The sequence below is a fragment of the Rhinatrema bivittatum genome, chromosome 1 (assembly GCF_901001135.1).
Source record: "Rhinatrema bivittatum chromosome 1, aRhiBiv1.1, whole genome shotgun sequence".
NCBI classification, from domain to species: domain Eukaryota; kingdom Metazoa; phylum Chordata; class Amphibia; order Gymnophiona; family Rhinatrematidae; genus Rhinatrema; species Rhinatrema bivittatum.
In genome coordinates this window covers 818,466,703-818,494,008 of record NC_042615.1, presented here as the reverse complement: position 1 = coordinate 818,494,008, position 27,306 = coordinate 818,466,703, and the positions used below count along the sequence as shown (strand labels likewise).

The following is a 27,306-nucleotide window of genomic DNA, read 5'->3' as shown; positions in this document are numbered from 1 at the left end:
AGGTCTTACTAAGTTGAGAGGGAGCATGGCAAACAGTGTCTTCTGCGACTGCTCAGGCTGCCAAAAAAAAAAAAGCAGGAAGTTGATTGGGGCAGGGCAATGCAGTGGGGAAAAATTGTGTTTTGAGGGGGAGCCAAGAGCAAGAAACCAGCCAACAGAGCATTGTTGCAATAGACTGGCAACTGCCCGAACCCTGGCAATGGTACATCAGGTTGGTTGTGCGCAGCACATCTCTCTTGTAAGTTGGTGGTGTCTTCACCACTGTGCACTATGCAAAAACAATTCTGTCATTAAGCAGAGTGAAGTGACCACTTCAGGTAGCAAAATTTGCTTCCCCAAAATATTCCAGTGGCCACATCACCTTGCTGTAGACATGTTTACTAAAGTTCCCATGACCCAAAGAGAGCCCCTGCAGGGCCATGATGGACCCCATCCCACTGCGGCCCAAAGAGAGGCCTGGCCACAGTAGATCCCATCTTGCCACAGACCAAAGAGTGGCAGGACCAGGGCAGACTCCACTTCATGGTGGCCCAAAGAGCAGCAGAGCTGCAGCAGACCCCCATTCTATCACAGCTCTAAGAGAAAGGCTGCTACCAAGGACCCCATCCTGTCATAGCCTAGAGAAAGGCTCAGCCATGGTCCGACAAAGCGAGCAAAAGGTCCTATGTGTGTGTGTGTGTGTTAAAGAGCTTGGGTTGTTTAGGTGTATGAGTGAGCGCCTGTGTGTGAGAAAGCCTGATTGACGTGTGTGTATGTAAGTTTGTGCGTTTGAGAGAGCTATGTGTATGTGTGAGATAATGTGTGAGTGCCTGTGTGCATGTGTGTTTTGTAAGAGAGGGTATGTGTGAGAACCTGTGTGCACGTGAGTATGTCTGTGAGTGCCACTATTATGATTGATGTTACATTTTTTGATTTTATTATTGTGTTATGAGGAAGGTTGGTGTTCTTTTTTTCCTTTGTTGCACTCCATGCAGAGTCTGACATGCGGTTTCCAATTCAGATTTTGTCTGCATGTTTCTCTTTATACTTTATGGTCTCTCTATTCTGTATTTAATGACGATCCGTCTGTGTTCTGCATATATGACCAAGGTGAAGTATTCTTTTGGCATGTGGTTTCCATGTAGGTTTCTATGATTTGTTCTGTTTTCCTAATATAAGGTGTATTGATGCTTTAGAGCCTAGTGCAGTGATGGCCAACCTTTTGAGCTCAGTGTGTCAAAATTCATAAAAAAAACCGAGCATAACTCGGGTGGTGTGTCACTTCTAGAAAAATCCATAATTTTGTGATATTTGTAGCTCTAATCAACAAAGTTATAATTTTAATATATATACTGTATTTATTAATAAAGCAAAAACAAATAATTCTTTACCTTACCTGCTTAGTGACTTTTTTGTTGCTGAATTTCATTGGCTAAATCTTCAATTGAAGGTTGGTATTTCGTACACTTCAAGTCCAAGCAAGCGTTACAAACTTCATCTGTCAGTCTATTTCTTTTATTGGCTCCCATTCATGTTCACAACACTCCCTCCCCATCTCCCAGGCATGCACACATTCATTCTCACACACACAGACCCCCAGGCAGGCACCCATGCATTCACACACATACACCCCCAGGCAGAGTCCCATTCATACACATTCACACACTAAAGGTAGACCCCCCCCTCTCTTTCTTTTGCCAGCAACCTCAGAACCTCTCTCATTCCTCTGCTGCCACTGTCACTGATGCCGCGTGGCTATTGCGGAGGTGCCGATTGCTGCTACTGACACTGAAGTCCATTCTGCTGCCTCCTCTGTGCAGGCCCCGTGGGCTTCCACTTTCTCCATGCTGATCTCGTACATTGTGAGATCCGTTGAGAAAGTGCTATTCTTGCACATTCCCAAAGAGTACATGTGCCAATCACTAAAAAGTACATTTTTTTTTTTTTTTTTTTGCCTTTGCTGTCTGATCTTAGTTTTCTAATTGGTTGGTCACAGGCTTTTTTTTCACCTTCCCTTTCTTATTTTTTTGCCAATTCCTTTTATATTGTCTTTTTTTCTGTTTCTTTTTTCTCCATCTTCTTCCCTCAAACACACAGTCAGGTTCTCATTCTCACATGCATTTCTCTTTCTCACACACACAGGCTCTCACTGGCACATGCTCTCTCTCATACAATCATTCATATACACAGGCTCTCACTGGCACATGCTCTCTCTCATACAATCATTCATACACACAGGTTCTCACTGGCACATGCTCTCTCATACAATCATTCATATACACAGGCTCTCACTGGCACATGCTCTCTCATACAATCATTCATACACACAGGCTCTCACTGGCACATGCTCTCTCTCATACAATCATTCATACACACAGGCTCTCACTGGCACATGCTCTCTCTCATACAATCATTCATATACACAGGCTCTCACTGGCACATGCTCTCTCTCATACACTCATTCATATACACAGGCTCTCACTGGCACATGCTCTCTCTCATACAATCATTCATACACACAGGCTCTCACTGGCACATGCTCTCTCATACAATCATTCATACACACAGGCTCTCACTGGCACATGCTCTCTCTCATACAATCATTCATACACACAGGCTCTCACTGGCACATGCTCTCTCATACAATCATTCATATACACAGGCTCTCACTGGCACATGCTCTCTCTCTCTCTCTCTCATACACACACACACAGGCTCTCACATGCTGTCTCTGCAAACATTCAGGTCCTCTCTCTCAACTCACCTCATACACGCACTCTACGGGCCCTCAGCCTCTCTCTCACCTCTGGGCCTCCTCTTCGCGGGTCGCCGCAAGATGGGCTCTGCAGCGGCCCTGATCTTCTCGGGCCGCGGCAGCCCTGCTACCGGGCCTCTTCCTCTTCTTGGGCTGCTGTGACTTGGGATTCGCAGCGACCCGCGGCGGCTCCTCTTCTGCACGCGCTGATTCGCTTCCTCCTTCCTGCCCACGCGGCTCCGGCAACGTTTACTTCCGGGGCCGCACAGGCAGGAAGGAGGAGCATCAGCGCGTTGTCTTGAGCCTCATCGCTGTGACGCATGAACCTCCCTGCGCCCGGGGGCATTGGTGGAGGGTAGGGGGAAACTAAAAAACACATTTAAAGGCTCGGCGCAGCTGAAAAAGAAAAGGCTCGGTGCAGCCGATAAAAAAAAAAAAAAATTCCTGATAGTCCTCGAAACGCTGCGCGTGTCAGCCAAAACGGCTCGGCGTGTCACCTCTGACACGCGTGTCATAGGTTAGCCATCACTGGCCTAGTGTAATATTTGCAGTGTTGCCTTTTTATAGGTAGGATTGTTACTGTTTGAGTGCTGGCTTTTAGTGCTGTTTTGGTATATTGTAATTAAAATATAGTTTACTCTTAGCTTTCTAAGGGCCAAGCCCACATCAAATGTTCTTTACAGTAGGATTAATACCATATGAGTTGCAAGAGTCTTTTTTGCAGAGTTTTCTGGTTGACACCACAGCAGTGCATGTAAAAATAATATACATGTTGTGATATTTTTATTTTAGAAGGTAATGAATTTCTTTTTCATGTAAAATCTGTTATTATAAATGTACATTTTTAATTGTGTATGAGGGCTGGAAAGGAAGGCATGCAAGGCTATAAAGTTTGCTGAGAGTGCCTAATATTCTTGCAGTGACCTGCTACACAGAGACCCCTACTATTCTCCCATTGCTCTAAAAAAGAAATGTGGTGAGGCAGGTCATAGAGCATCTAGGATTATGGCAGGGTTGCCAGCTTCCTAGAAATATTATCACTGACACTCTATCTGCTACTCCTCTGGGAGCTCTTACCTCTGCTTTCTTCCTTCCAAAGCATTTTAAATCACCGATAGGGCCTGACTCCAAGGGGACCCCCAGCCCTCTTAATGATTTGACCTGTTCCATGCCTTGGGAGGGAGAGGCACCACCTCATCCCTCACCTCAGGCAGCAGATTGCCTTGAGCCTCACCTGGCACTATGGATGCTAGGCCCCTGGTTAGTACAGCAGTAAGTCAGGGTCAACCAAGAAAATGAGAAATAGGGTGAAAAGAGTCAAGAAGAGCAATAGGCAAAAGAAATTCATGGAGGACAGAGAGGAACCTGCACGTCTTGCTCTCCCAAATCACCCTCCAGTGGAGTTATTCATTGGTAACACTTTAGTGAACAGCTGTACCCTTTCCAGAAGAGCATTGTAAAGTTATTTTTTTGTCTGTGTTCTAGTTTAATGTAAGACTGATGCTCTAAGAGGTCTGTTTACTAAAGCATGTCAAAATGCATTAACATTTGTGCTTTTTTAACATTCTTTAGCATGGTAGTCAATGCTAATGTTAACATGGAATTAATGCAGACTAATGTGAAAAAATGCTAGTTCATTCAAAGCAGCTCATTAATATTTAAATATCACCACAAATCATGTCAAGTAATGCAATTTGTATTAACTGATTAATGCTAGAGAACTAGTACTGCTTATCACTACTTTAGGGCTACTTGACACAAACAGCACTGTACAAACACACAAGAGAGAGTCCCTTGTCAGTAGAGATTACAGTCCAATCAAGACAAACATAACAGAGCAAAAACTGGGAATTTCATTTATTAAGAAAATGGTTAAAATCAATATGGCTGTGAGTGGGTTAATTAGGGAAGATTTAAAAATAGCTTCATAAAAAGTGAGTTTTTAGACTATATTTGAGTAAAGTCAGAGAAGGGAGCATGATGATTCAACTAAGGAAGTATATTCTATGCATATGTTGCAGCAAGGTAGAATGGTTATTAATAATCTCCACTCAAGAGGTTGCCCCACTTTGCACTACAATGTACCCATTCAACCCCCCTCAAAATAATCATTAAATATTATCTCTACGGGATACAAATTTTTTATATATATTTGTCTATTTTTTATTTACTTCACCAATATCTATTCTTATTTTTTTCAAAAAAAAATTTTTTTTAAGATGGAAGTTGAAGTCTCATTTAATGACCCTTTCAATCAACTTCAAATCCATTGAGTTAATTTTGGTCTGTATATTTAATCATTGACATTCCACCACACTATCCTATTTTTTTTATTCAAAATAAAAAATATATCCCACCCATTTATTTTTTTATTTATTTCAATATTGAAAATGCAATTTTTTCATTATTTTAAAAGTTTTTTGTCATTTACTTAACTTCTCGTTGTTGTCTTGTAACTCTGTTAGTTGTCCTCCCAACAAGGCCTTGTTTCGAAATATCCAAATTTCTTCTTCAGGGGAAGTTGTAACACATCCTTCTTGTCGCAGTGAAAAAGAAGATAGGCAGTTTTTTTTCTCCACCATGATTTCAGAAAAGGAGGTGAGGGTGACAGATGGCAAGAGTCAGAGGAAGGGGAAAGAAATGAAGTGGGAAAGGGGGAGAGAGAAGTAATCTGGTTGAGAACTCAAGACTAATTTTGTGAGCCTTCTCATGGAAGAAGTCAGCCACAACCTACAATTCTGGTCGCTGCATCTCAAAAAAAATATAATTGCGATGGAGAAGGTACAGAGAAGGGCTACCAAAATGATAAGGGGAATGGAACAGCTCCCCTATGAGGAAAGACTAAAGATGTCAGGACTTTTCAGCTTGGAGAAGAGACGACTGAGGGGGGATATGATAGAGGTGTTTAAAATCTTGAGAGGTCAGGAACACGTAGATGTGAATCGGTTATTTACTCTTTCGGATAATAGAAAGACTAGGGGGCACTCCATGAAGTTAGCATGGGGCACATTTAAAACTAATCGGAGAAAGTTCTTTTTTACTCAACGCACAATTAAACTCTGGAATTTGTTGCCAGAGGATGTGGTTCGTGCAGTTAGTATAGCTGTGTTTAAAAAAGGATTGGATAAGTTCTTGGAGGAGAAGTCCATTACCTGCTATTAAGTTCACTTAGAGAATAGCCACTGCCATTAGCAATGGTTACATGGAATAGACTTAGTTTTTGGGTACTTGCCAGGTTCTTATGGCCTGGATTGGCCACTGTTGGAAACAGGATGCTGGGCTTGATGGACCCTTGGTCTGACCCAGTATGGCATGTTCTTATGTTCCTCTGCCTGGCCTGACAGTAAGGCTGCTGATGCTCTCATCACCCCATGGGGCTTGGATATGATAGCAGGAGCATGAGGGAGAATGGTGCTTGCTCTATAGATCTGCTGCTGCTACTGCTGCTGCTGCCTCCTCATCTTCCTCTTCTCAATGCTTATTGCCCTCATCTGCTGCTGGTAAAGCTGAAGGGAATCTCTGGATTGGACTGAAGGCTTTTATATTGGCTGGGAGCCAGGAGGAGGGGGAAATGTTCTGGGCTGAAAGGCCTTGGGAGATAGGGAGTAGGAGTCTGCTGGGTAGGAAGGGGTAGGAGAGAGGAGGTTGGGTTGCTGGATAGGGAAAGGTGGAGAAAGGAGGGGGCTGGGGCTGCTGGGCAAGGAGGAGAGATAGAAATGGAGAGAGAGATGGAAGTGGGCCTGCTGGGTTGGGGGAGAGGGAAGGTCAGGGGATGCTGAGTAGAAAGAGGTGGGAAAAAGTTGGTTGGAGGTATGCTAGGTAGGGAAGTGGGGAGGGAAGGGCAGAGAGAGTTGAGCCATGGAGATAGGCGGCACAGGGAAGAGGATGCAGGGGTAGGGGGTGTTGGAATTGTTGGACAGGGATATGAGCACGTGAAGGGACGATTGAGTAGCTGGGAGAAGTGAGGGGTGTTGGGGGCATGGAGAGGAGTGACGGGGTACAACAGCTATAATAGGTCAGTTTTGAGAATATGCGATTCTTCTGTCTTTGAACTTTGCTTAATGTAGGAGGAAATATATTTCTGTTTCTAGTTCTCCAGTTTTGCACTACATGCAGAAGATCTTGGTGTTTCCATTCCACTTTTTGTTTTCATATTTGTAATTTGTGGTATTTTATTCTATATTAGATGGAGGTAGGTCTGTCTGATTTCTGTATGAATATGACATATGATTTGTATCAGTCTTATTTGTTGTATTTTCTCAATATTATATTACATTGGTGGTAAACTGCTGCCTTTTCATGGGTAGGGCTATTGCTGTTTCATTTCTTGGAGTTATTGCTCCTGAGGTATGGCAGGTTTGATAGATATGTACAGAGTGGGGATTGTTTGTATTATTTTACAATGCACCTGGTAGTAGAGTGAGTTTGTGTTGCTGTTACTGAGATGACATCAGAATCAGAATTTTTTTTTGTATGGTGAGCTGTACAGGGAAATGTTTTAGTTCTGCTCTGCACTCATTGTTAGGAAGCAGGGAACACCTGTGGATGCTTATATTAAGTCCCATGATGTCATGCATGTGAGTGTCATCTCTCAGGTGTGTCCTGATAGAAAAAAGGTTGAGAACCACTGGTCTAGAGATAAAACACAGGACTGCTTCTATGGCCATGTTCAAGCAGCATTGCCTGAATTATCAAGGCTGCTCGTCCCGTAATAATGTTGCTAGTAGTATTACTACCTTTAACATAAGGCTTGGGGGTAACCTGCATGGAGTGGCAGTTACTACCCTTAACAGATGGCAGAAAAAGACAAAATGATCCATTCAGTCTGCCAGTACGTTTCTTATGGTAGTAGCTGCTGCTCCATGCAAAACAAAACAGGTCCACTTCAGAATTAGAAAAAATCTCTTGATAATACATTCTAAAACTCTTTGAACAGGAAGCTGGCTAATTCTAGTTAGTACAGCTGACACACAACTTCATCTCACCTGTCAATTTTTCATATGTCACATGCAGGACAGGGGATGAGCAAATGCTTCTATATGAGTTTTCTGATTTCAGGACAACACAACTACATGCAATCTGATTTTTTTGTTATCTGGCTTCTGGTACTGTGGACCTGTTTTGTTTTGCATGGAGCAGCAGCAGCTACTACCATAAGAAACGTACTGGCAGACTGAATGGATCATTTTGTCTTTTTCTGCCATCATTACTATGTTACTGTCTTGTCAGCATGAATTTGAAATGTATGAAGTCAGTATGGACAAAGGATTTTAGCCAGAGACACACTGCAGAGTGGACATAGGAATGTAAGAAGCAAATTCTGGGGGTGAGCCAAGGCTGTGTGGTGTGCCTTAGAGGATGGGTAAGAGAAAGGGCAAAAGTGTCTAAAGCAGAGAAGAGGATAATGTAGCAAAGTGAAACTACCTCATCAATTGATTCAGACAATGTAGTGGAGGAGACTCTCGATAAGACAGTAGTAGAGAGGATACAAGGGTTGATAATCTGGAGATTCTTGAAGGTAACAGTGGTGGCTGGAAAAGGGTGGTTTAGTTGAAATTTAGCAGCTGGTCTGAAAGGGGAAGAATTGAAGTAGAGAAGTCTGAGAGATAGCAGTTGGAAGAAAGGACTAGCTCAAGGCAGTGACCATGCTGGTAAATGGAGACAGTGGAGCAGAGTTGGAGATCAAATGAGTTTAATGCAACACGTTTTGAGGGGTAATCAGTATGAAGGTTAAAATCCTCAAGAAGAAGAGAAAGAAAAGATTGTTCAAGGAAGAAGGAAAGCCAGGCATCAAAGTTGGTGAGAAAGGAAGAGTGGGATTTATTAGGAAGTTGATAAATGACAGCTACCTGGAGAAGTAGTATGGTGAATAAGCAGATGGAGTGGTCCTCAAAGGAAGAAAGTAGTGGGACTGAGGTAGAAGAAGGCAGTCCACCACCACTGCAGTGTGAGGTGTATGGGAGAAAAGAAAACCTTTATAACAGAGAGCAGCAACTGAAGCAAAGTCTCAGTCCAGATGAAGAGTATGAGAGAGAAAGAAGTCATGAATGTAGGCAGGCTTGTTGGAAATAAAAGAGGCATTTTACAGGGAACATGAGAAATGGAGAGGAGAAAGGATTGTAGGAGTGACAGTTTAATGTTCAGAAATAGGGTGAAATTTGCCTTGGAGGACCAGAATTGGGATTGGTAACTCCAACTGAGAGAAGGAAGAGTAGCAAGAGAATATGGAAAAGAGGTTGAGGGGTGATGATAGTGACAAGGCTGGGATGCTTTCAGTGAGAGTGGAAATGGCTGTATGAGAGGAAGAAAACTTTAAGCTCAAGAGCAATGGACACAGCAGGAGACAAAATGGCTGGTGAGGTGAAGGGGATAATATTGGGGAGGATTAACATGAGAAAGAGTAGATGCAGTGGAGCCATAGGAAACAGAGAAAAACTAACTGACCTGAGGTAATGCTATGGCACATACCTCCTTGGGCAGCTGATGGAAGCTCAAGGGGGGTTGAAGTGTCCCCTGAATTCCACTGAGGCAGCTGGGGAAAGTATACAGATGTACTTACATAGCTGTAAAGCTTAATTAAACCTCAGAAGCTCCAATCTCCCTCCACACCATTTCTCAGTCAAAATAAAGGCTCCTCTTGGCTGAAGTCCCTTCATTCCCTGAATGGCAAGAAAAAGTGACTGCCTTTCCCCACCCTGAGACTTCCAAAGAAATATGTGGATGGTGGGACAGAGGCTTTTGTAGCCACTGTTTCCTGCTACATGTGGGGCATGAGAGGAGACTCAGGCAGCCATTGTTTCTTGCTATTTGGAAGGGGATAGGAGAATGGATTGTGGCCATAACACACATGCATTACCAGCCATGGTAAAACAAAAAACCACTTTGAAACCTGTTTTACTAAAGGCTTTATGTCCTTCCTAATGACCTTGTTAAAATCATCCATTAGCATTGATTAATGACTGATGTTAATATAGCTAAGTGTGCCTCATGTCGTCATTCTAACGGTTCTCATGGTCTCTCTGCAGCCTGACTCTGTTTGCCACAGTATGTGAGAAGACAGTGCTGAAGCGAGTGCTGAAGGAACTCTGGAGGGTGGTGATGAACACCATGGAAAAGATGATTGTTCTGCCACCCCTCACAGATCAAACGGTAAAACTATTTATTCATCTTACTATCCCTGTAAAGACCCCAACCAGGGTTCCATTCTGGAGCCTGGTCACTTTGTATTATCTCTTTATAAGATGGGCATGGACATGAGTATTTCGTATTGACTTTTTTTTAATTGAGTTCTGCAAGAATAAAAAGGCAGGGTACCACTTTGTAATGAATGTGAATTTATGTATTAAATATTGTTTTTAGTGCAGTGTTTCAAACTAGAAATTCAGAAAGTTTAAAGTGTAAACATACCGAATGCTCATTCTTAGAATTCTTTATATGTGTTTGATAAGAATAATCACATTCATATATCACTACCTTCTTTATGATGAGAAACACACATACTACTAATCACTTTTGTAGCTCTGTTTGATGTATGTAGCACTGTACAAATAATACATGAGACCGTCCCTTATCAGTATATTTAACAGACTAATCAAGACAAATATACAGGGCAAATAACCACATCTGGCTTCGGTGACTGCTGCATAAACGTTTCTGTGCTGAGATAGAATAATTATATATCACTGAGTTACAGTTGGCATGAAAAAGTTAAATGAGTATCCTAAACTCACATTTCTGGAATTATAAGCCAAGCACCTGAATTCCCAGTCCTATGCTTTAGCCACTTTAGTACCAGAAGCCAGATAACCAAAAAATCAGATTGCATGTAGTTGTGTTGTCCTGAGATCAGAAAATCATATAGAAGCATTTGCTCATCCCCTGTCCTGCATGTGACATATGAAAAATTGACAGGTGAGATGTGTGATGGTAAATGGAACTTTCTCTGCAGAGAGAGCGGTTTTAAGTGGTGTACCGCAAGGATCGGTGTTGGGACCGGTCCTGTTCAATATCTTTGTGAGCGACATTGCGGACGGGATAGAAGGTAAGATTTGTCTTTTTGCGGACGACACTAAGATCTGCAACAGAGTGGACATGCCGGAAGGAGTGGAGAGAATGAGACTGGATTTAAGGAAACTGGAAGAGTGGTCGAAGATATGGCAGCTGAGATTCAATGCCAAGAAGTGCAAAGTCATGCATATGGGGAGTGGAAATCCGAATGAACTATATTCGATGGGGGGGGGAAAAGCTGATGTGCACGGAGCAGGAGAGAGACCTTGGGGTGATAGTGTCTAATGATATGAAGTCTGCGAAACAATGCGACAGAGAAGGCCAGAAGAATGCTGGGCTGCATAGAGAGAGGAATATCGAGTAAGAAAAGGGAAGTGATTATCCCCTTGTACAGGTCCTTGGTGAGGCCTCACCTGGAGTACTGTGTTCAGTTCTGGAGACTGTATCCTCAAAGAGACAGAGACAAGATTGAAGCGGTACAGAGAAGGGCGACCAGAAAGGTGGAGGGTCTTCATCAGATGTCATACGAGGAGAGATTGAAGAATCTAAATATACCCTGGAAGAAAGGAGGAGCAGGGGTGATATGATTCAGAATTTCAGATACTTGAAAAACTTTAACGATCCAAAGACAACGACAAACCTTTTCCGTCAGAAAAAAATCAGCAGAACCAGAGGTCACGAGCTGAGGCTCCAAGGAGGGTAGACTAAGAACCAATGTCAGGAAGTATTTCTTCACAAAGAGAGTGGTTAATGCCTGGAATGCCCTTCCGGAGGAAGTGGTGAAGTCCAAAACTGTGAAGGACTTCAAAGGGGCATGGGATAAACACTGTGGATCCATCCGGTCTAGAGGACGTGTATAAAGAGGAGGCAGCAAAACACTGCATGGAGCAGCAGTAGCCACAGAGGCATTCACAGAGCGGGATGCCAGTGGCCAGTGGTTGGTGTTCCACCTTCACGGAGCGGAAAGATGGAGGGCTGCCATCTCCAAATTAAAAAAAAAAAAGCAGGGGTGGGTAAGAGTATGTAAAATTAACGGTGAGTTCATAGGCTATAGGTATTACCAATTATTAGGCTTATTCGTTGATAGTTAATGTGGCTCTCACGGAAATGGGGCTACTACCTGGAGTTAATGCCTTGCCCTTGTTCAGTGTACATGCACAGGGTTGATGAGACTCCATCATGGCTCTGGGCTTCAATGGCAAGAGGTAATGTGGAAGAAAAATTAAAAAAAATAAAATAAAATAAAAAAAATTTTATTCACAAGGAAGCGAGGTGTAGCTGGGCCGATACTTTACTTTCAATGCATGACCAGTGTAGCTCTCTGCTTCGGCGAGGGAGAGAGTCTGATACTTCTCTTTCAAGCATGGCTCTCTGCTTCAACGGCAGGGGGAGTGTGGAAGGGAGGATCTGAGTGTGGACGGCAACCAACGGGGTCTGAATCGTATAGTCTGGGTGGGCAGGGGTGTGGCCTTGTTGCAGAGGTTGCTACCCCTAATTGAGCTGGATGGTCACATGGATGCAGATCCGGCGATGCTCTCTACATTGGTGGTGGGGTGGAGGGGAAATAGGGCTGGAGGGTACTGGAAGCCAAGAGTAACAGGTGTGAGAGAGAAAAAGGAAGAAAAAAAAAATAAAGTGCGTAGCTTGCTGGGCAGACTGGATGGGCCGTTTGGTCTTCTTCTGCCGTCATTTCTATGTTTCTATAAGTTGTGTGTCAGCTGTACTAACTGGAATTAGCCAACTTCCTGTTCAAAGAGTTTTAGAATGTATTATCAAGAGATTTTTTTCTAATTCTGAAGTGGACCTGTTTTGTGCTTCTGCTGAACAAACCCAGTTTACTTAGATTTCACCATTCTCCTTTATTTCAGAGAAGTAAAATGTTGCATACAAAATCCTAATAATGATGAGCTAAAGTACCATGACTGATACATTAATAGATAGCTCAGGAATAGATAGCTCAGGAGGGGGAAGTGACATCATCCAAGCAAGATGGATGCCTGATTTCTGAGCTCCTCACCTTCCCTACAATTTAAGCATTTCTTCACCCTTATTTCATTAAGATAGATCAGCTAAAATGCAGCGGGGAGGAAACAATGTCTTGCCGCAAAAAAAAACTGTGGATTTAAAACCGTTTTCTTACGATGGTAATGGATTTCGATATGGGGCCTTGAAAACTGAGCCTGAGAACATGGAGGAAGAGGCAGAGGATGAGATTATCATTGATAGCAACCCTCCCATAGAAGCAAGTGTTGGAGATGCACTTACCAAGAAAGATTGGTTTGCAGAGATCCAGACTGACATTCGATCCCTTAAAAGTGAATTTAGAGAAACAAATTGCTGAATTTTAGGCTGACCTGAATGATTTTGGTAAAAGGTTGGAAGACACGGAAGCACAGTTGGAGGAGCATTCAATTCAAGTAAAGCATTTGCAAACAGAAATGGTGGAACTGAAAAAAATGAATGAGGACCTAAATCTTAAACTGAAAGATCTGGAGAACCGGTTGTGATGGTCTAATATCAGAATAAGAGGTCTGCTAGAATCAGAGGAATTTGAAAATGCAACCCAAGTAGTGAGTAAAATATGCAGGGCCATTTTGAATGTGCATGTAGAATCAAATGAGAAGCACGGAGTTTCCGATATTGTGATAGGGCGCATAGAGCACTTGGTCCCTCTCCTCGAAATCACTGATGAGATATTATTGCATGCCTGCAATATCAAATATTAAAGGAGGAGGTAATGCAGGCAGCTTGGAAAATGGGGACCTTATTCTGGGAAGGCCACTCTATTGCTGTTTACAGTGAGATCTCTCATGCAGTGCTGAAATGTAGAAGAAATCTGCATGAGGTGACTAAGATTCTAAGATGTGAGAATATCCGCTATAAATGGTTATATCCCTGCAGGATGGCGTTTACTATCAGTGGGGTGACCTCCCACATAAAAACTGTAGAAGAAGCCTATTTAATTCTTCAGGCTGTGGGTATTAAGCCGCATCGGCAGTGAAGACAGGTGGAACAAGATGGTGGCAGCACCCCCAAAATGGTAGAGAGTTGGCAAAGGGGCCATCGATTGAGGAGGAACTCTGGAGAATCAGCTGCACAAGCTCCATCACTCACTCACTCACAAAGAGCAGGGACTCCTCTGTACCTATCCGGGCAGGAGATTGGAGATCATGATTCTTACTTTGGAAGATCTGATGGGAATATAGGGCATGTATATGCCTATGTATTCCCCCCCCCCCCCCCTTTTTTTTTTTTTTTTCAAAATATGTGGATCATAATTTTTAAGAGATTGGTAATTTTTATATGCGTATCTACGAATAGGAGTGGGGATAACCAGAATTATTGTTAATAACGCCTGTTTCTGGCAAGACTTTGTCTGGGCTGATGGTTTTTCTAGGATTTATAAATGTTTTAAAAGGTGAATATTTTCTTGTGATGTTCCATTAGATGATGGAGAGGGCTAGGTGAGGGAGGCTCATTCCCCGATGTAGAGCAGTCTATTAGGTGTCGGTAGACTTTGGGTATGTGGGCTGTGAGAAGGGAGGGGGTTGGGGATGGCCTGGGATTGTGGTAGGATTGATATCTAAGTTAATGAGGCCTGCTATTTATATGAAGGGAAAGAAGTTGCAAAGTAATGTTGCCTGGAACAAGCAGCAACTTGAATCTGGAGGATCCCAGTAGATACCGGCTGCAGAGGTATGGGGAAAGGGGTAATGACTAAGTATACAATTAAGTTTGTGACTCTTAATGTTAAAGGTTTGAACTCTCCATTTAAGTGTAAACTTACGTTTCGGGACTTAATTAGGATCAATGCTTCTGTGGCATTCTTACAAGGTGGATGATTGAGATGTCCAGGTGATCTGTTCTCAGCTATCAGGTACACTATCATGCTTGCTGACACCTTATAGATTTTCTGACTCAATAAGCTGGTTTATTAAGGCTACTTTGGTTTAAAAAATGCTATTTGTGTTTCCCTTTTTTTTTTTTTATTGAATGATTCATACAAGAAACACATATAAGAAAGAGTGATGAACATTTACTGTTATCTAAAGGATTTCCATACAAATATCTTGCATCTTGTACCTCTGGGAACAGGTATGGTGGGGTGGAAATTTTAATTAGCAAAACCGTGATAGTATGGAAAGTAGCTGTCCAAAAAGATGTAGTGGGGAAATATAGTCCATCTCAAACGGTTCATTCTAGTTAATGTGCTCTGCCCTAATGTTGCTTAGAGGAAATTATTGGATGAAGTAAACAATGCCCTTTTACAGTTTGCAGGAGGTTGGGTAGTCATTGGGGGAGATTTTAACCTGCCTAGAATACCATTACAGGATTGCTTCACAGGAGGGGGGGTCAACAAGGAGGGATAGAATGTCTCTTAAAAAGCTAATTGGCATCTGGTGGATGTGTGACATTTGAGAAATCCAAGGAGCCAAAACTTCTCCTTTTTTTCCAGACCATATAACACTTACTCTAGAATAGATTTTTTTTCTGGTTGATAAAGAACTGATTCCCAGCACAGTAGGAATGGACAGATTGCATAACATGATCCAACCATGCTCTGGTATGATGGGAAGTTAACATTCAGGGAGTTGAAACTGAATGATAGTCTACTTAAAGATAAAAACTATGAACACCAGATCAGAGTGTGTATTGAGGACTATTTGTCATTTAATAATACCGAGGGCATGTCTCCAGTAACTTTGTAGAAATGTTTAAAGGTGGTAGTGCATGTTCAACTGATAGCTATATACACGTATCTCAAGAAAGAAAAGGAGAAAGAGATGCACATTTTATTAATGACTCTGTCAGAGCTGGAACATCGACACAAAACAATACCAGGTTCTGTGCATTTAGGGAAATTAGATGATATTCAACATAAGATCAGATTACTAGGTTCTGAAAAGATCGCATATGATCTCAATCTGGCCAAGCAAGCATACTATGAATCTGGCAACAAAGCTGGTAAACTTCTGGCTTTAAAACTGAAAGACTGAAGGGCTCAGGCTCAAATTGTAAGAATAAAAGATAAAAATGGAAATGTGCTTTTGAAAGATAAGGATATTAAATCCAGATTTGTACAATTTTATGAAAACCTGTGCGCAGCAGAGACTAAGGTGTCCAAGGAAGAGATGGTCTCATACCGAGACAGGGCAGACTTGCCAAAGGTGACTGCAGAGAGGGGGGAAATATTAGGGAGACCTATAATGGGGCTTGAGGAGAAAGATGTAATTAAGGCTGATAAAGCTCTGGATGGTGATGGTTTCAAACCATTATTTTATAAGAAATATAAAGATTTGCTAGTTAAACCATTGATGAACATGTTCAACTCTATTAGGGATGGTGGCCATTTACTGGTTTCAGAAAATGTAGCGGGCATCACAGCTCTGCCTAAACCAGGGAAAGATCACATACTATGCGGCTCAAACAGGCCTATATTATTGATAAATTTAGATCTTAAAATACTAGCCAGAATATTGGCCCAGAGGCTGAGAGCAGTGATAGGAGACTTCATAGATGCAGATCAAGCAGACTTTATGCCAGGCCAGACTAGGTGAGAAAGATTATTAATCTGATACATGTGGCAAAAGAGGAGAACATTCTCTCTGTGCTGTTAACTGTCGATGCAGAGAAAGCATTTGACAGGGTCCATTGGCCTTTCTTATTTGTAGTTTTGGAGAGAATGAGCCTTGGTGGGCATTTCTCAACCTGGATAAAAACATTATGTAGAATTCCTGAAGCATGTTTCAAAATAAATGGAGGATACTCAACAAACTTTTCAGTCAAGAGAAGTACGAGTCAAGGGTGTCCTCTCTCACTTTTATTATTTGCTATAAGTGTCGAACCATTAGCAACTATTATCCGTCTGTCCCTCGCTGCTTCGGGTATATTCATTGGGAAAGGGCATTATAAGATCTCTTTGTATGCCGATGATATTATGTTCACACTAGTGGACCCAGTAAGTTCTTTGCAGGCAGTGGTAAAAGAATTGCATGAGTTTGGATTAGCATCTGGGTTTAAGGTAAACATGGATAAACCTGAAATATTACCAGTTTATCTTTCCGATGCTCTGTCTCATAAATTAAAAGAACACCACCACTTTAAGTGGAGCAAGGACAAGCTTAGATATTTAGGAGTGAATATTGGTACCAACTAAATTGATCTGTTTAAATTAAACTTTATTCCTTTATTACAATCTCTATCTCAAGACTTGTAAAAGTGGAATAGATATGCGATTTCCTGGTTGGGTAGAGGGCCTCTGTAAAAATGAATCTGTTACCCAGAATATGCTACCTTTTTCAAACTCTGCAATGTATTATTCCAGATTCTCATCTTAAGAATTTATAGAAGATTTTCTCTTGTATCTGGAAAAGACGACACGGCCCCCCCCCCCCCCCACCCCACCCCCCAGGATGGAAGCGCTCATTGCCGCTTTTCCACCGATGGACCCTGGGTCACCGATGGCACCAGTGCCCTCCCCACTCACTCTGTCATCGGGAGGAGAAACATCATTTCGCATCCCTCCTTCGGGAGTTCTGCCTCAGCTATCTATGCCGATACGTCCATCGCCACCGATCGATCGGTGCCGATAAGCCCATCGGCGCCACTGAGCTATCCATCGATGCCCTCGATGCCTGTGCCAGTGCCTTCGATGCCTTCATCTGTGCCTCCAATTATTCCTTTGGAGCCTAGACCAGGACCTTCGGGTATCCCACCATCCCATCCCCCTCTACATCCTAGAGGGGCAGGGGCTGATCCCTATGATACCTGGACTGATGATTCCTCACCGGATACCGATGATTTGCCTTCACCCACTGAAAGTAGAAAGCGTTCTCCTCCAGAGAACCTTTCCTTTATAAATTTTGTGAAGGAAATGTCTGAATTGGTACCCTTCCAATTACAGACTGAGCAGGATATAGGCATCAGATGATGGAGTTGCTCCAATTCCTGGATGCCCCCAAAGTAATAACCTCCATCCCTATCCACCAGGTTCTTCTGGATCTCCTAAAGAAGAACTGGGAACATCCTGGCTCCATTGCTCCAGTCCACAGAAAAGCTGACACTACCAATTTGGTGCAGTCAGCTCCGGGCTTTCAGAAACCACAATTGGATCACCAATCTGTCGTGGTAGATTCAGCACAGAAGAGAGCAAAGAGGTCAAAGCCTCACACTTCTTTTCCCCCTGGCAAGGAACAGAAGTTTCTATATGCCATTGGTCGCCAAGTCTTCCAAGGATCAACGCTCATCTCCCGAATTGCCGCTCATCAGCTCTATATGACCCAACATAACAGGGTCATTTTTAAGCAGATACAAGACTTGACGGACTCCCTGCCTCAGCATTCAAGATCAGCTCCAAACCCTAGTAAACAAGGGTTTTGAGGCAGGCAAGCACGAGATCAGATCATCTTATGATATCTTTGATACTGCTACAAGGGTATCTGCAGCTGCTATTTTGGCAAGAAGGTGGGTCTGGTTTAAGTCTTCTGACCTTCGCCCTGAGGTACAAGACAGGTTATCTAACCTGCCCTGTGTAGGAGATAATTTGTTTGGTGAACAGATTCAACAGATGGTGGCGGAACTTAAGGACCATCATGAGACCCTAAGACAGCTCTCTCTGATGCCTTCTGACTATTCTTCTAAACAGCCCTTCAGAAAGGACTCTAAAAAGTCATTCTTCCGCCTGAAGAAGTCCTACCCGCCACCAACCAGATCCCGTGCCACGAGACCTTTTCAAAAAGCACAGTCTTGTCAAACACGTAAACAAAAACTGCAAGCAGCTCCTCAGCCAGGGCCTGCTTCAGGTTTTTTACTTCCACCTAGAGAGCAGCAGCCAGCTTCCATTGCTTCACATACCAGTGGGAGGTCGATTGTGCCACTTCCACAACATATGGCACTCAATCACCTCAGACCAATGGGTACTGGCGATAATTGCTCAGGGTTACTATCTGAACTTTCTCTCCGTGCCACCGGACTCCCCACCTCTACCGACATGGAGAACATCCGATCACTCCATCTGCATCAAGAGGTCTCCCTCCTTCTCCAGTCCAAGGCAATAGAACCCGTACCCTACTCTCAGCATGGCCTAGGATTCTATTCCCGGTACTTTCTAATCCCCAAAAAATCGGGAGGCGTTCGTCCTATTCTGGACCTAGGAGCCCTCAACAAGTACCTTCAGCGAGAGAAGTTCAAGATGGTAACCTTAGGCTCGCTTCTTCCTCTCCTACAAAGAGGAGACTGGCTCTGCTGTCTGGACCTCCAGGACGCATACACTCATATTGCGATAACTCCATCTCATCGCAAATACCTGAGGTTTCTAGTAGGCCCCAAGCACTATCAATACCGAGTGCTTCCATTCGGCCTTGCATCTGCGCCACGAGTCTTCACAAAATGCCTCTTAGTAGGTGCAGCCTTCCTCAGGACCCAAGGTGTTCACGTCTACCCCTATCTAGATGACTGGTTAATCAGGGATCTCACTCAGCAAGCTCCTCTGTTGTCCCTCAATCTAACCTTACACACTCTAATTTCATTAGGATTTCTCGTCAACTACGACAAATCCTACTTAGTCCCATCTCTTCTCACAGGACAAGCAGGATGGTAGTCCTCACATATGGGTGACATCATCAGGATGGAGCCCAATCACGGAAAACTTCTGTCAAAGTTTCCAGAATTTTGACTGGCCCCTACTGGGCATGCCCAGCATGGCACTAACCCTGCAGCCAGCAGCGGTCCCCCTTCAGTCTTCTTTTTTCCGCGCAGCAGTAGCCTCGCGGTTTAGGAGCTCTGAAGAGATTCCTGACAGGAATTTTCCTCACCGAGTTAATTAAAATTAGATTGCCCCACAGGGGTCTCTCCTCTAACTTTTCTCAGGCCGCGGTACTCCAGTAAGTTTTTCACCGTTTTTTCGTCTATTACAGTCGAGTTTTGCCCTCGCGGCCTACTGGCCGTCGACCGTACCGCGGCTCGATTTTTCTATGGCCATGGCGTCGGGGTTTCATCGGTGCCCGGACTGCACTCGCACCATGTTTATCACAGACCCTCATGGACTCTCTGTAATGTGTTTAGGCCGTGAGCATGATGTCCTGACTTGCACCAAATGTGCCCTTATGACAGCAAAAGGTCGCAAAGCCAGAATGGAGAAGATGGGACTCCTTTTCTGTGCTCACACCCCGACGCCATCCATCGCATCGACGTCATTGGAACTGGCACCGTCGAAATCGCACCAGCATCAACAACCATCCAGTGACCGCCCGCCATCGACGTCTTCACGGCCATCGACTCCCGTCTCTCCCCCTCAAGATCGAGGGGATCGTAGAGAGAAACATCGCCATCGGCATCGTAAGTCTCAGACTGTCGAGGGAGTGAAATCATCGACCTCGCCACCGTCCGAGCCACCATCGAAAAAGCCCCGTCCAGGAACGGCACCGACCACTCCTGCGACCGGGACATCGAGGCCACCCTCACCCGAACGGGGTTTGAGAGTCGAGATTCCGCCTGTAAAGGTGGTCCCTCCGACTGTGCCTCAGCCTCCCTCTTCCATTATGGAGCCGGGGCTGATTGCCCCAGGTCTCCGGGAAGAACTGGACTGGCTGGTCCAGGAGGCCATTGACAAGGCGATGCAACGACTCCAGGTTCCTCCGGCACCGAGAGTGGAACCGGTCACCAACCCGAGCCAGAGTTTTCCGTGATTGGGCTCCATCCTATGAAGTCACATATATGTGAGGACTAACATCCTGCTGTCCTATGAGAACACCTGTTACAGGTAAGCAACATTTTCTTTTCACTGACTGGGAAAAGGCAGGGTTATGCAGGATGGGCCAGGTATGGTCCAAAAAGAATGTCGCTGAATTTCCACATTTAAGGGCTAATTTTGGAGTACTGCAATCTGACTTTCTAACAACTGAAGCATTTTATAATGAAGTCAGAAATTAAGAGGGACCTTATTGAAAGGTAGTTCCTTATTTGAAGGGTATTGCATATATGCCGGTAAGATAATAGGTGTGATCTCCAAAATGTATTCAATATTAAACAAAGACAAGTCCTATATAACTACTCATGTTCAAGCATGGGAGTCTGAGTTGGGGGGGAAATGGGAAGACAAAGCATGGGACTTGTGCTTTATATGGTTAGAAGTAGCTCTATTTCCTCTTCTTTGACTGAAAATGTGTATAAGATGCTATTTCGTTGGTATCTATATCCCCTTTGGCTATCTAAAATTTACCCTATATGCAATAGCCTTTGTTGGCAAAAATGTGGTGAGGTGAGTTTGTTTATAGATATGTGGTGGTCATATTCTAAGATTAAAAGTTTCTGGTGGACTCTTAAACAGCTAGCTGAAAAAATATTAGGAGTGACTGTAATAAATATGCCAGAAATGTGGTTATTAAATATACCAGATGATAATCTTATGCTTCATCACCAGAAGCTGGTGTTGTTCTTAGCTACAGCTGCGAGAAGTGCTGTGGCAGCTTGGTGGAGAAGAGCACTATTGGCCTGGTGGTTAATAAAATGAGAGCTATCCATTATATGGAAAAATGAACGGCCTTGAGTGAAGATAATGTACAGAAATATATGGATGTCTGGGATCCTTTTGTTAATTGGGCAAAACTTTCCTAAACCGACTATTTCTATATATGGGTTTTAGGGAATAATTAGTGGGATATGTCTGCATCATTTACTTATGAAAATATGTTGGGGATACAATGTATTGTATTGTTTTCTTATGAATGCTTGGTTTGGTATGTACTCTTGAATTCCCAATAAAATTGTTATGAACAAAAAGGAATAGATAGCTCAGATTTTTATAACATCCAGTGGTCATACAGAGGGGACATTTCAGACTGCCTACATTGGTGTAAAGTGTGCACATACTCTACCTGTGGTCTTTGCACCAGTTTTCAAAGAGAAAAGTACCTGAGGACTTTCACTCTGAAAAAAGCTGAAGTACAAATTATGGGCCACTACTTGCACCTGCTTTTCCTACAGGTAATATTTTGCTTGAAAAGTGTGTAGAAAGATTAGAAAATGCCATCTACATGCTACTTCATGTACACACACACACACGCACACACACCCTACTCACACCCCTACTTCCAAGGAGCAGTCCACCTCACTATGGACTGGAGGAGTAGCCTAGTGGTTAGAGCAGCGAGCAGGCTACGAACCAGGGTTCAGATCCCACTGCTGCTCCCCTGTGACTTCTCCCTCCATTGCCTCAGGCTTTTCTCCCATTCCGTGTCTATGAGAAAATAATAAATGAGGCATTACATAGTAATAACAGCAGAAAAGAACCAAATGGTCCACCCAGTCTGCCCAGCAAGTTTAATATGGTAATAACTGGTGCTCCATGCAGGTTACCCCCGTGTTTCTGTTTAGGGTAATATCTGCCACTCCGTGCAGGTTACTCCCATGATTCTGTTTAGGGTGGTTGCCGCTACGTACAGGTTACCCCTATGATACTGTTAAGGGTAGCAATTGTCACTCCGTGCTAATTACCCCCATGTTTACCCGACTCCTGCCCCCCTTTCTAGCTATCGATTTCAGCCTACTGCCTCATGATAAGCTGCCACACCGTGTTTTTTTGTAATTTTGTTACCTATTTGAATAGCCTGTTTCGTTCTTTATTTTACCCTCTCTGGTTTCCTTTTAGTAAACTCCTATTTCTCTACTGCTTCCTATAAATTATTTATTGGTTGTCCTGTTTTTACCCCCCCCCCCCCCCCCCCCCCCCCGTTTTATTGTAATTTCCACCTTTTGTTAAACTGTAAACGATATGATGTGTATTTTAATGTCGGTATAAAAAAACTGTTAAATAAATAAATAAATGTTACTGTTAAGGGTAGTAAGGGACGCCCTTAGATTATAAGCCCTCTGGGGACAGGGAAATACCCTCTCTTCCTGAATGTATTCTGCTTTAAATATAAATCAAATCAAATGAAAGGGAAAGTGCACAGGTTATTCCATTCTCAGCTTGTATTTTATAAGCCTCATAATTAATTTGATTATTCAAATGTTAAAAAGACCACATGAATAACTTGAAAGAGGAAAAAAGTATGCTTTCATCTTCTCAGCCATCATTGTGTGAAAAATGCTGAAGAAGTGCTAAAACCTTGAGAACAATTATTAGCTAATGTATGCATTCCCTGCTACTACCTTTTACAAGACAGAAGGGAGAAAATGTTGAAAGGACAAGTTACCAGCTTTCTTTTTTTGTGCTGGATTTAAAGGGTTTAGAAAAGGCCTGCTGGCATGCCCGTTCTGCGATTTGATAGATACAACTATCAGTGCATATAATATGATTCAGAATGACCTGCTGCTCAGGCTTAAGTAAAAAACCTTTCAATTGGACTCTCTCCTCTCATATTCTTGAAAAACATTTCTTTTCTTTCGTTCTGTTGTCTCAGTTGTTACCTGGTAGGAAATTGGCACCAAAAATCCCCTTAAAGCTACTACTTGAACTGTACTTTTGTATGATGCTGTTGAAGGAGTTGGTGCTAAGCTCTTTTATAGCTTTTGTCTGGTGCATTTTTGCATCCTACTCTGTTATCTAATGGACTTCTTCATCCTTTGTTTGGCCTGCATGCTGCTTCCAACAGATGATTGTAAGTACTGAGACATCTCTGTCTGTTCAGCTCTCTTTCGTCTGGCTGATTTCTACTGTTGCTTGTAAGATATCTTATGACTAGAAATTCCATTCCATCTATCATATGTTTTAAATTACTCTGTGAAAAAGTCATAAATGACTCATGTCTCTGATGTTAGCAACACTAGAAGCATTTCTCCTTCTATTTAATTCTTACATCTCACCTGCCCATAGTTCTTTGTGTCACTGAATTAATGGCTGTTTGCAGTCTGTACTTTATGCCAGTGTCATGTATTCACTCTGCCTTTGAGAGACTAACGTTGACACTGGTCTGTCATGTCTCCATCTGTTTGTCATCTGTAAATTTCTGGCATTTCTACCACTTTTCCCCCTTTTCAGGAATTTTTTTTTTTTAATTTATCAGACTCAGTCTTAGAATAGGGTGGTTAGATAAAATGATCATGTGCAGCTCATATAACATCAGGCAAAGGATGTTCATAATATTTACAGCTTTATTAGGGCTTGGTTTTCAGAATTCACATTATACTTAATTTTATGTATGTAAATGTGGTTATAGAAACAGTAATTAATTTCTCAAATCACAGGAGTTCATATTTACTTATAAGGAAAAACTGATAAAACTGGAAAATATGCTACATTTTTGATAGGGTAGTCATTTTGTGTCACTGTGTTCCAATATTGTTGATGTTGCACTTAATTAATAATATTAATGGTTTAATAATGAATTTGATATAAAGTAAATAGCCCTGGCAGGTCCTAAGTGGAAATACAGATTTGATTCCTTGTTTGGGATGTTATTTATAGCTGGGAGTAGTGTATAAGTTAGGCACTCAGCATGAGGGCTAAGTACTCCTGCTCATTAGCTGATACATTCTGCCAGTTTGAGAATAGAAGTGAAAGTAGTTCCATGCTAATCTGCTACTTGTTTCCCTGCCGCAGAGCTCTCTCCAGTGCATGGTCTGTGAGTACGGATTATTTTTCAGTAAACTATCTACATGAGCTCCTCCTAACTAGGCAGCTGGGAATACTGCAAATCAGCAACTGTTTCATCTGCAAGTCAGTCATCAGTTTCTCTCTGGGAATTTGCACATAGACGCTGAATGCTGTTGAGACTAGAGCAGTTACTTAGTGAGACTGAAATTTGCTGTAGTAAATCCAAAGGCTTTAATTAATGGAAATTGGACATTTTAATGAGAAGTAAGATGACCTTTTGGATTTCTGTCCTAGGCTCTTAACCCATTTGGAAAAGTACTAAGTAATTACAATGTGACATCCAAACCCAACAAAGCAAAGTCTGTAGGTAGACTATGGGTCCTATGCACTAAAGCAGAGGTAGGCAACTCTTGTTCTTGTGTGTCCTAAATAGGACAGGTTTTCAGAACATCCACAATGAATATTCATGAGGTATATTTGCATAGAATGGGGCAGTGCATGCAAATATACCTCATGTATATTCATTGCAAATGTCCTGAAAACCAGACCTGTTTGTGGCACTCCAGGGTCAGAATTGCCTATCCTTCTACTAAAATTTAGTGTGCATGCTAAGGACCTTTACCCTGTACAAATATAGCATGCTATGCAGTAAAGTCATAGCATGTGCACTAAACCCGTTTCAGAAGAAATTAGCAGGTACTCACATATGAATGAAGAAGCATATGCAAATTAGTTTTTAGCAGGCATAAATAAAATAACATTATATGCTGTTTTCCACCTCCTATTTAGCCTGTGCTCACTAAAGCCTAATTTTTAACATATGTGTACATAACCGGGCTCAGCTAACAAATGGAGGAGATGTGGCTGTTACTGTAACAGGAGAAGGTAATGGAGATATGCAGTCTAGGACAGGGAGAGAATCAATACACATTTCAGGATTTCAAAAATAAATCTGCATTTATTTACACAATGTGAATGATTTTCTAAGCCAAAAGTTCACAGAGGACAACTGTTTTTCAAAATGTGTAAGGCATAATATTGTCACAAATGGAAATAAAGGGCTATCCCACAAATTCTTAGTCATTCCCATGATTATGCACAAACATTTCACTGCATATATACCCTGCATGGTCTTAGATGGTTCCCGCAGTCTGCAAGACTGATGTCACAGTGGAGATGAGACTGCAGCAGGTGAGAGGAAGAAAAAGGGGAGAAGCTATCAAGGGGGAACAAGAAGTAACGGTCAGGAGGCTGCCTTTTCCCACCAAAACTTGGATGTCCTTTGGAAACCTTTCCACCTCTGATCAGGGTCTATGGAAGACAGCTGCTCCTGCATGGCATGGCTCAAGTGGTCACAGTGGAAGGGGTCAGTCACTTTGTGGACACAGTGTTAATGTTGATCCCCTGGAATTTGTTAGCAGTGATGGTCATTTCTTTCATTGCTGTGGTTAGTCTGTCTAATGACTATAGCAAGCATGCTGAAACTTCAGCATGAACAACTGTCAAGGCATCTGTGATATCTTTGAGCTCACTGGTTCATAAAATTCTTTGATTTTGCATGTACAGCTCTTTCTATATAGCTTTCTATATAGCTTTGAAGCCCTCATAAATTATGGTAGTCTGAACAGGCTGCAGTATTTCAAGCTGGTTTTTGGGTCTCCTCAACAGATTCCTGGCAAGAGGAAAACAGCATTATTTATTTACTTATTTAAAATATTTCTTGACAGTCTATCACCATTTCTAGGTGGTTCACAGAAAGCATACATAATCATAAAACAAACATACATAGAATAATAAAAGAAAATGCAAATATTACAAAAAATAAAGGAAAAAGAAAAAACCCAGCTTAAGTAATAAATAGCAATCATCCACATTAATTTAAATCTCACTGCCCATCACTCTCTTTCTCCTTCATTTCTTTTGAACCACCATATGCCGGAAAATAAGACTCATCCAGACACCATGGGGTAAGCTTGCTCAAAGAAGAAGGCTTTTAACAGATTTCCTAAATTTTAATAAAGAAACCTCGGTCTATACAATATCAAGGAGTTCCAGACGATTGGCCTTTGAATATAAAAAGAGCATTCTCTAAATTAATCGAGTCGGATTTCTCTAAACAATGGCATAAAGAGCAAGTTTTATTCTCTGAATGGAATGATCTTACTGGTTGATAAAATTACTCCTTATTTTGGTTGAATCATCCTGCAAGTGTAAGCTTGTGAACTTATTGTTTTCTTGTACTGAGCTCTCCGTTGGCAAAGAAATACTCAGACATTGCATGGTTTGAGATCCCTAACAGATTTTACTAGCCCCCGGGTGACCCACCAACAGAAGAATTTCTTTTCCTGCCTTTTTTGTTTTTGGGGCAGTGACCGCTGCATTTGTGATGCTTTTATTTTTTGTTTATGAATGCTTTTCAGGCCAACAGGGACATAGCCCTGGTCTGGAGTAGCTAAGAATTTGAAAGTAAGTGTAGCAAGCACTCTGACAGAGCTAGAAGTTTTTTGTTTTGTTTTTTTTTTAGTTATTCTTACCCCTTTTTCTTTTTTTTTGTTTTCCGTAGTACTGTTAAAAAAAAAAAAAATCCCACAGGTGTGCACTAAGGGGCCAATGCACAGTGCGCTTAGCCGTGCGCACTGTTTAACCCGTGGTTGGATGCCGGTTTTGGACGTGCGTCCACAACCCCTTATTCTTTAAGAGGATTAGTGCATCCAAAACGCATGTCCAAATCCCCTGCAAAGCGAATAGCACTCATCACATGCAAATGCATGTTGATGAGGCTGTTAGCTTTTGCCCCACGTGCACATTTTTATGCTCAGAAATTAACACCTGCCCAGAGCAAGCGTCAATTTCTAAGCAGCCCAAAAAGTCTACAGAAAAGCAGAAAATACTGCTTTTCTGTTCTTCCTCCGACTTAATATCGTGGTGATATTAAGTTGGAAGAACCAAAAGGACCAGAAAGTTTAAATAAAAAGAAAAGTGTTCTGGCGGTCAGATTAGGAAACGGGATGCTCAATTAATAAGCGTTCAT

General features: G+C 42.4%; 1 protein-coding gene across 4 annotated transcripts in view; it reads left to right on the top strand.

Annotated features, from left to right (window-relative positions):
• Positions 1-27,306, top strand: part of UNC13B (unc-13 homolog B) — a 1,232,326-nt gene that overhangs the window by 1,106,073 nt on the left and 98,947 nt on the right. For all 4 annotated transcript variants that reach the window (XM_029581856.1, XM_029581857.1, XM_029581864.1 and 1 more), the window contains one exon: positions 9,760-9,883. In XM_029581856.1, the coding sequence (XP_029437716.1) occupies positions 9,760-9,883 (124 nt within the window). The remainder of the gene's footprint in view (positions 1-9,759; positions 9,884-27,306) is intronic.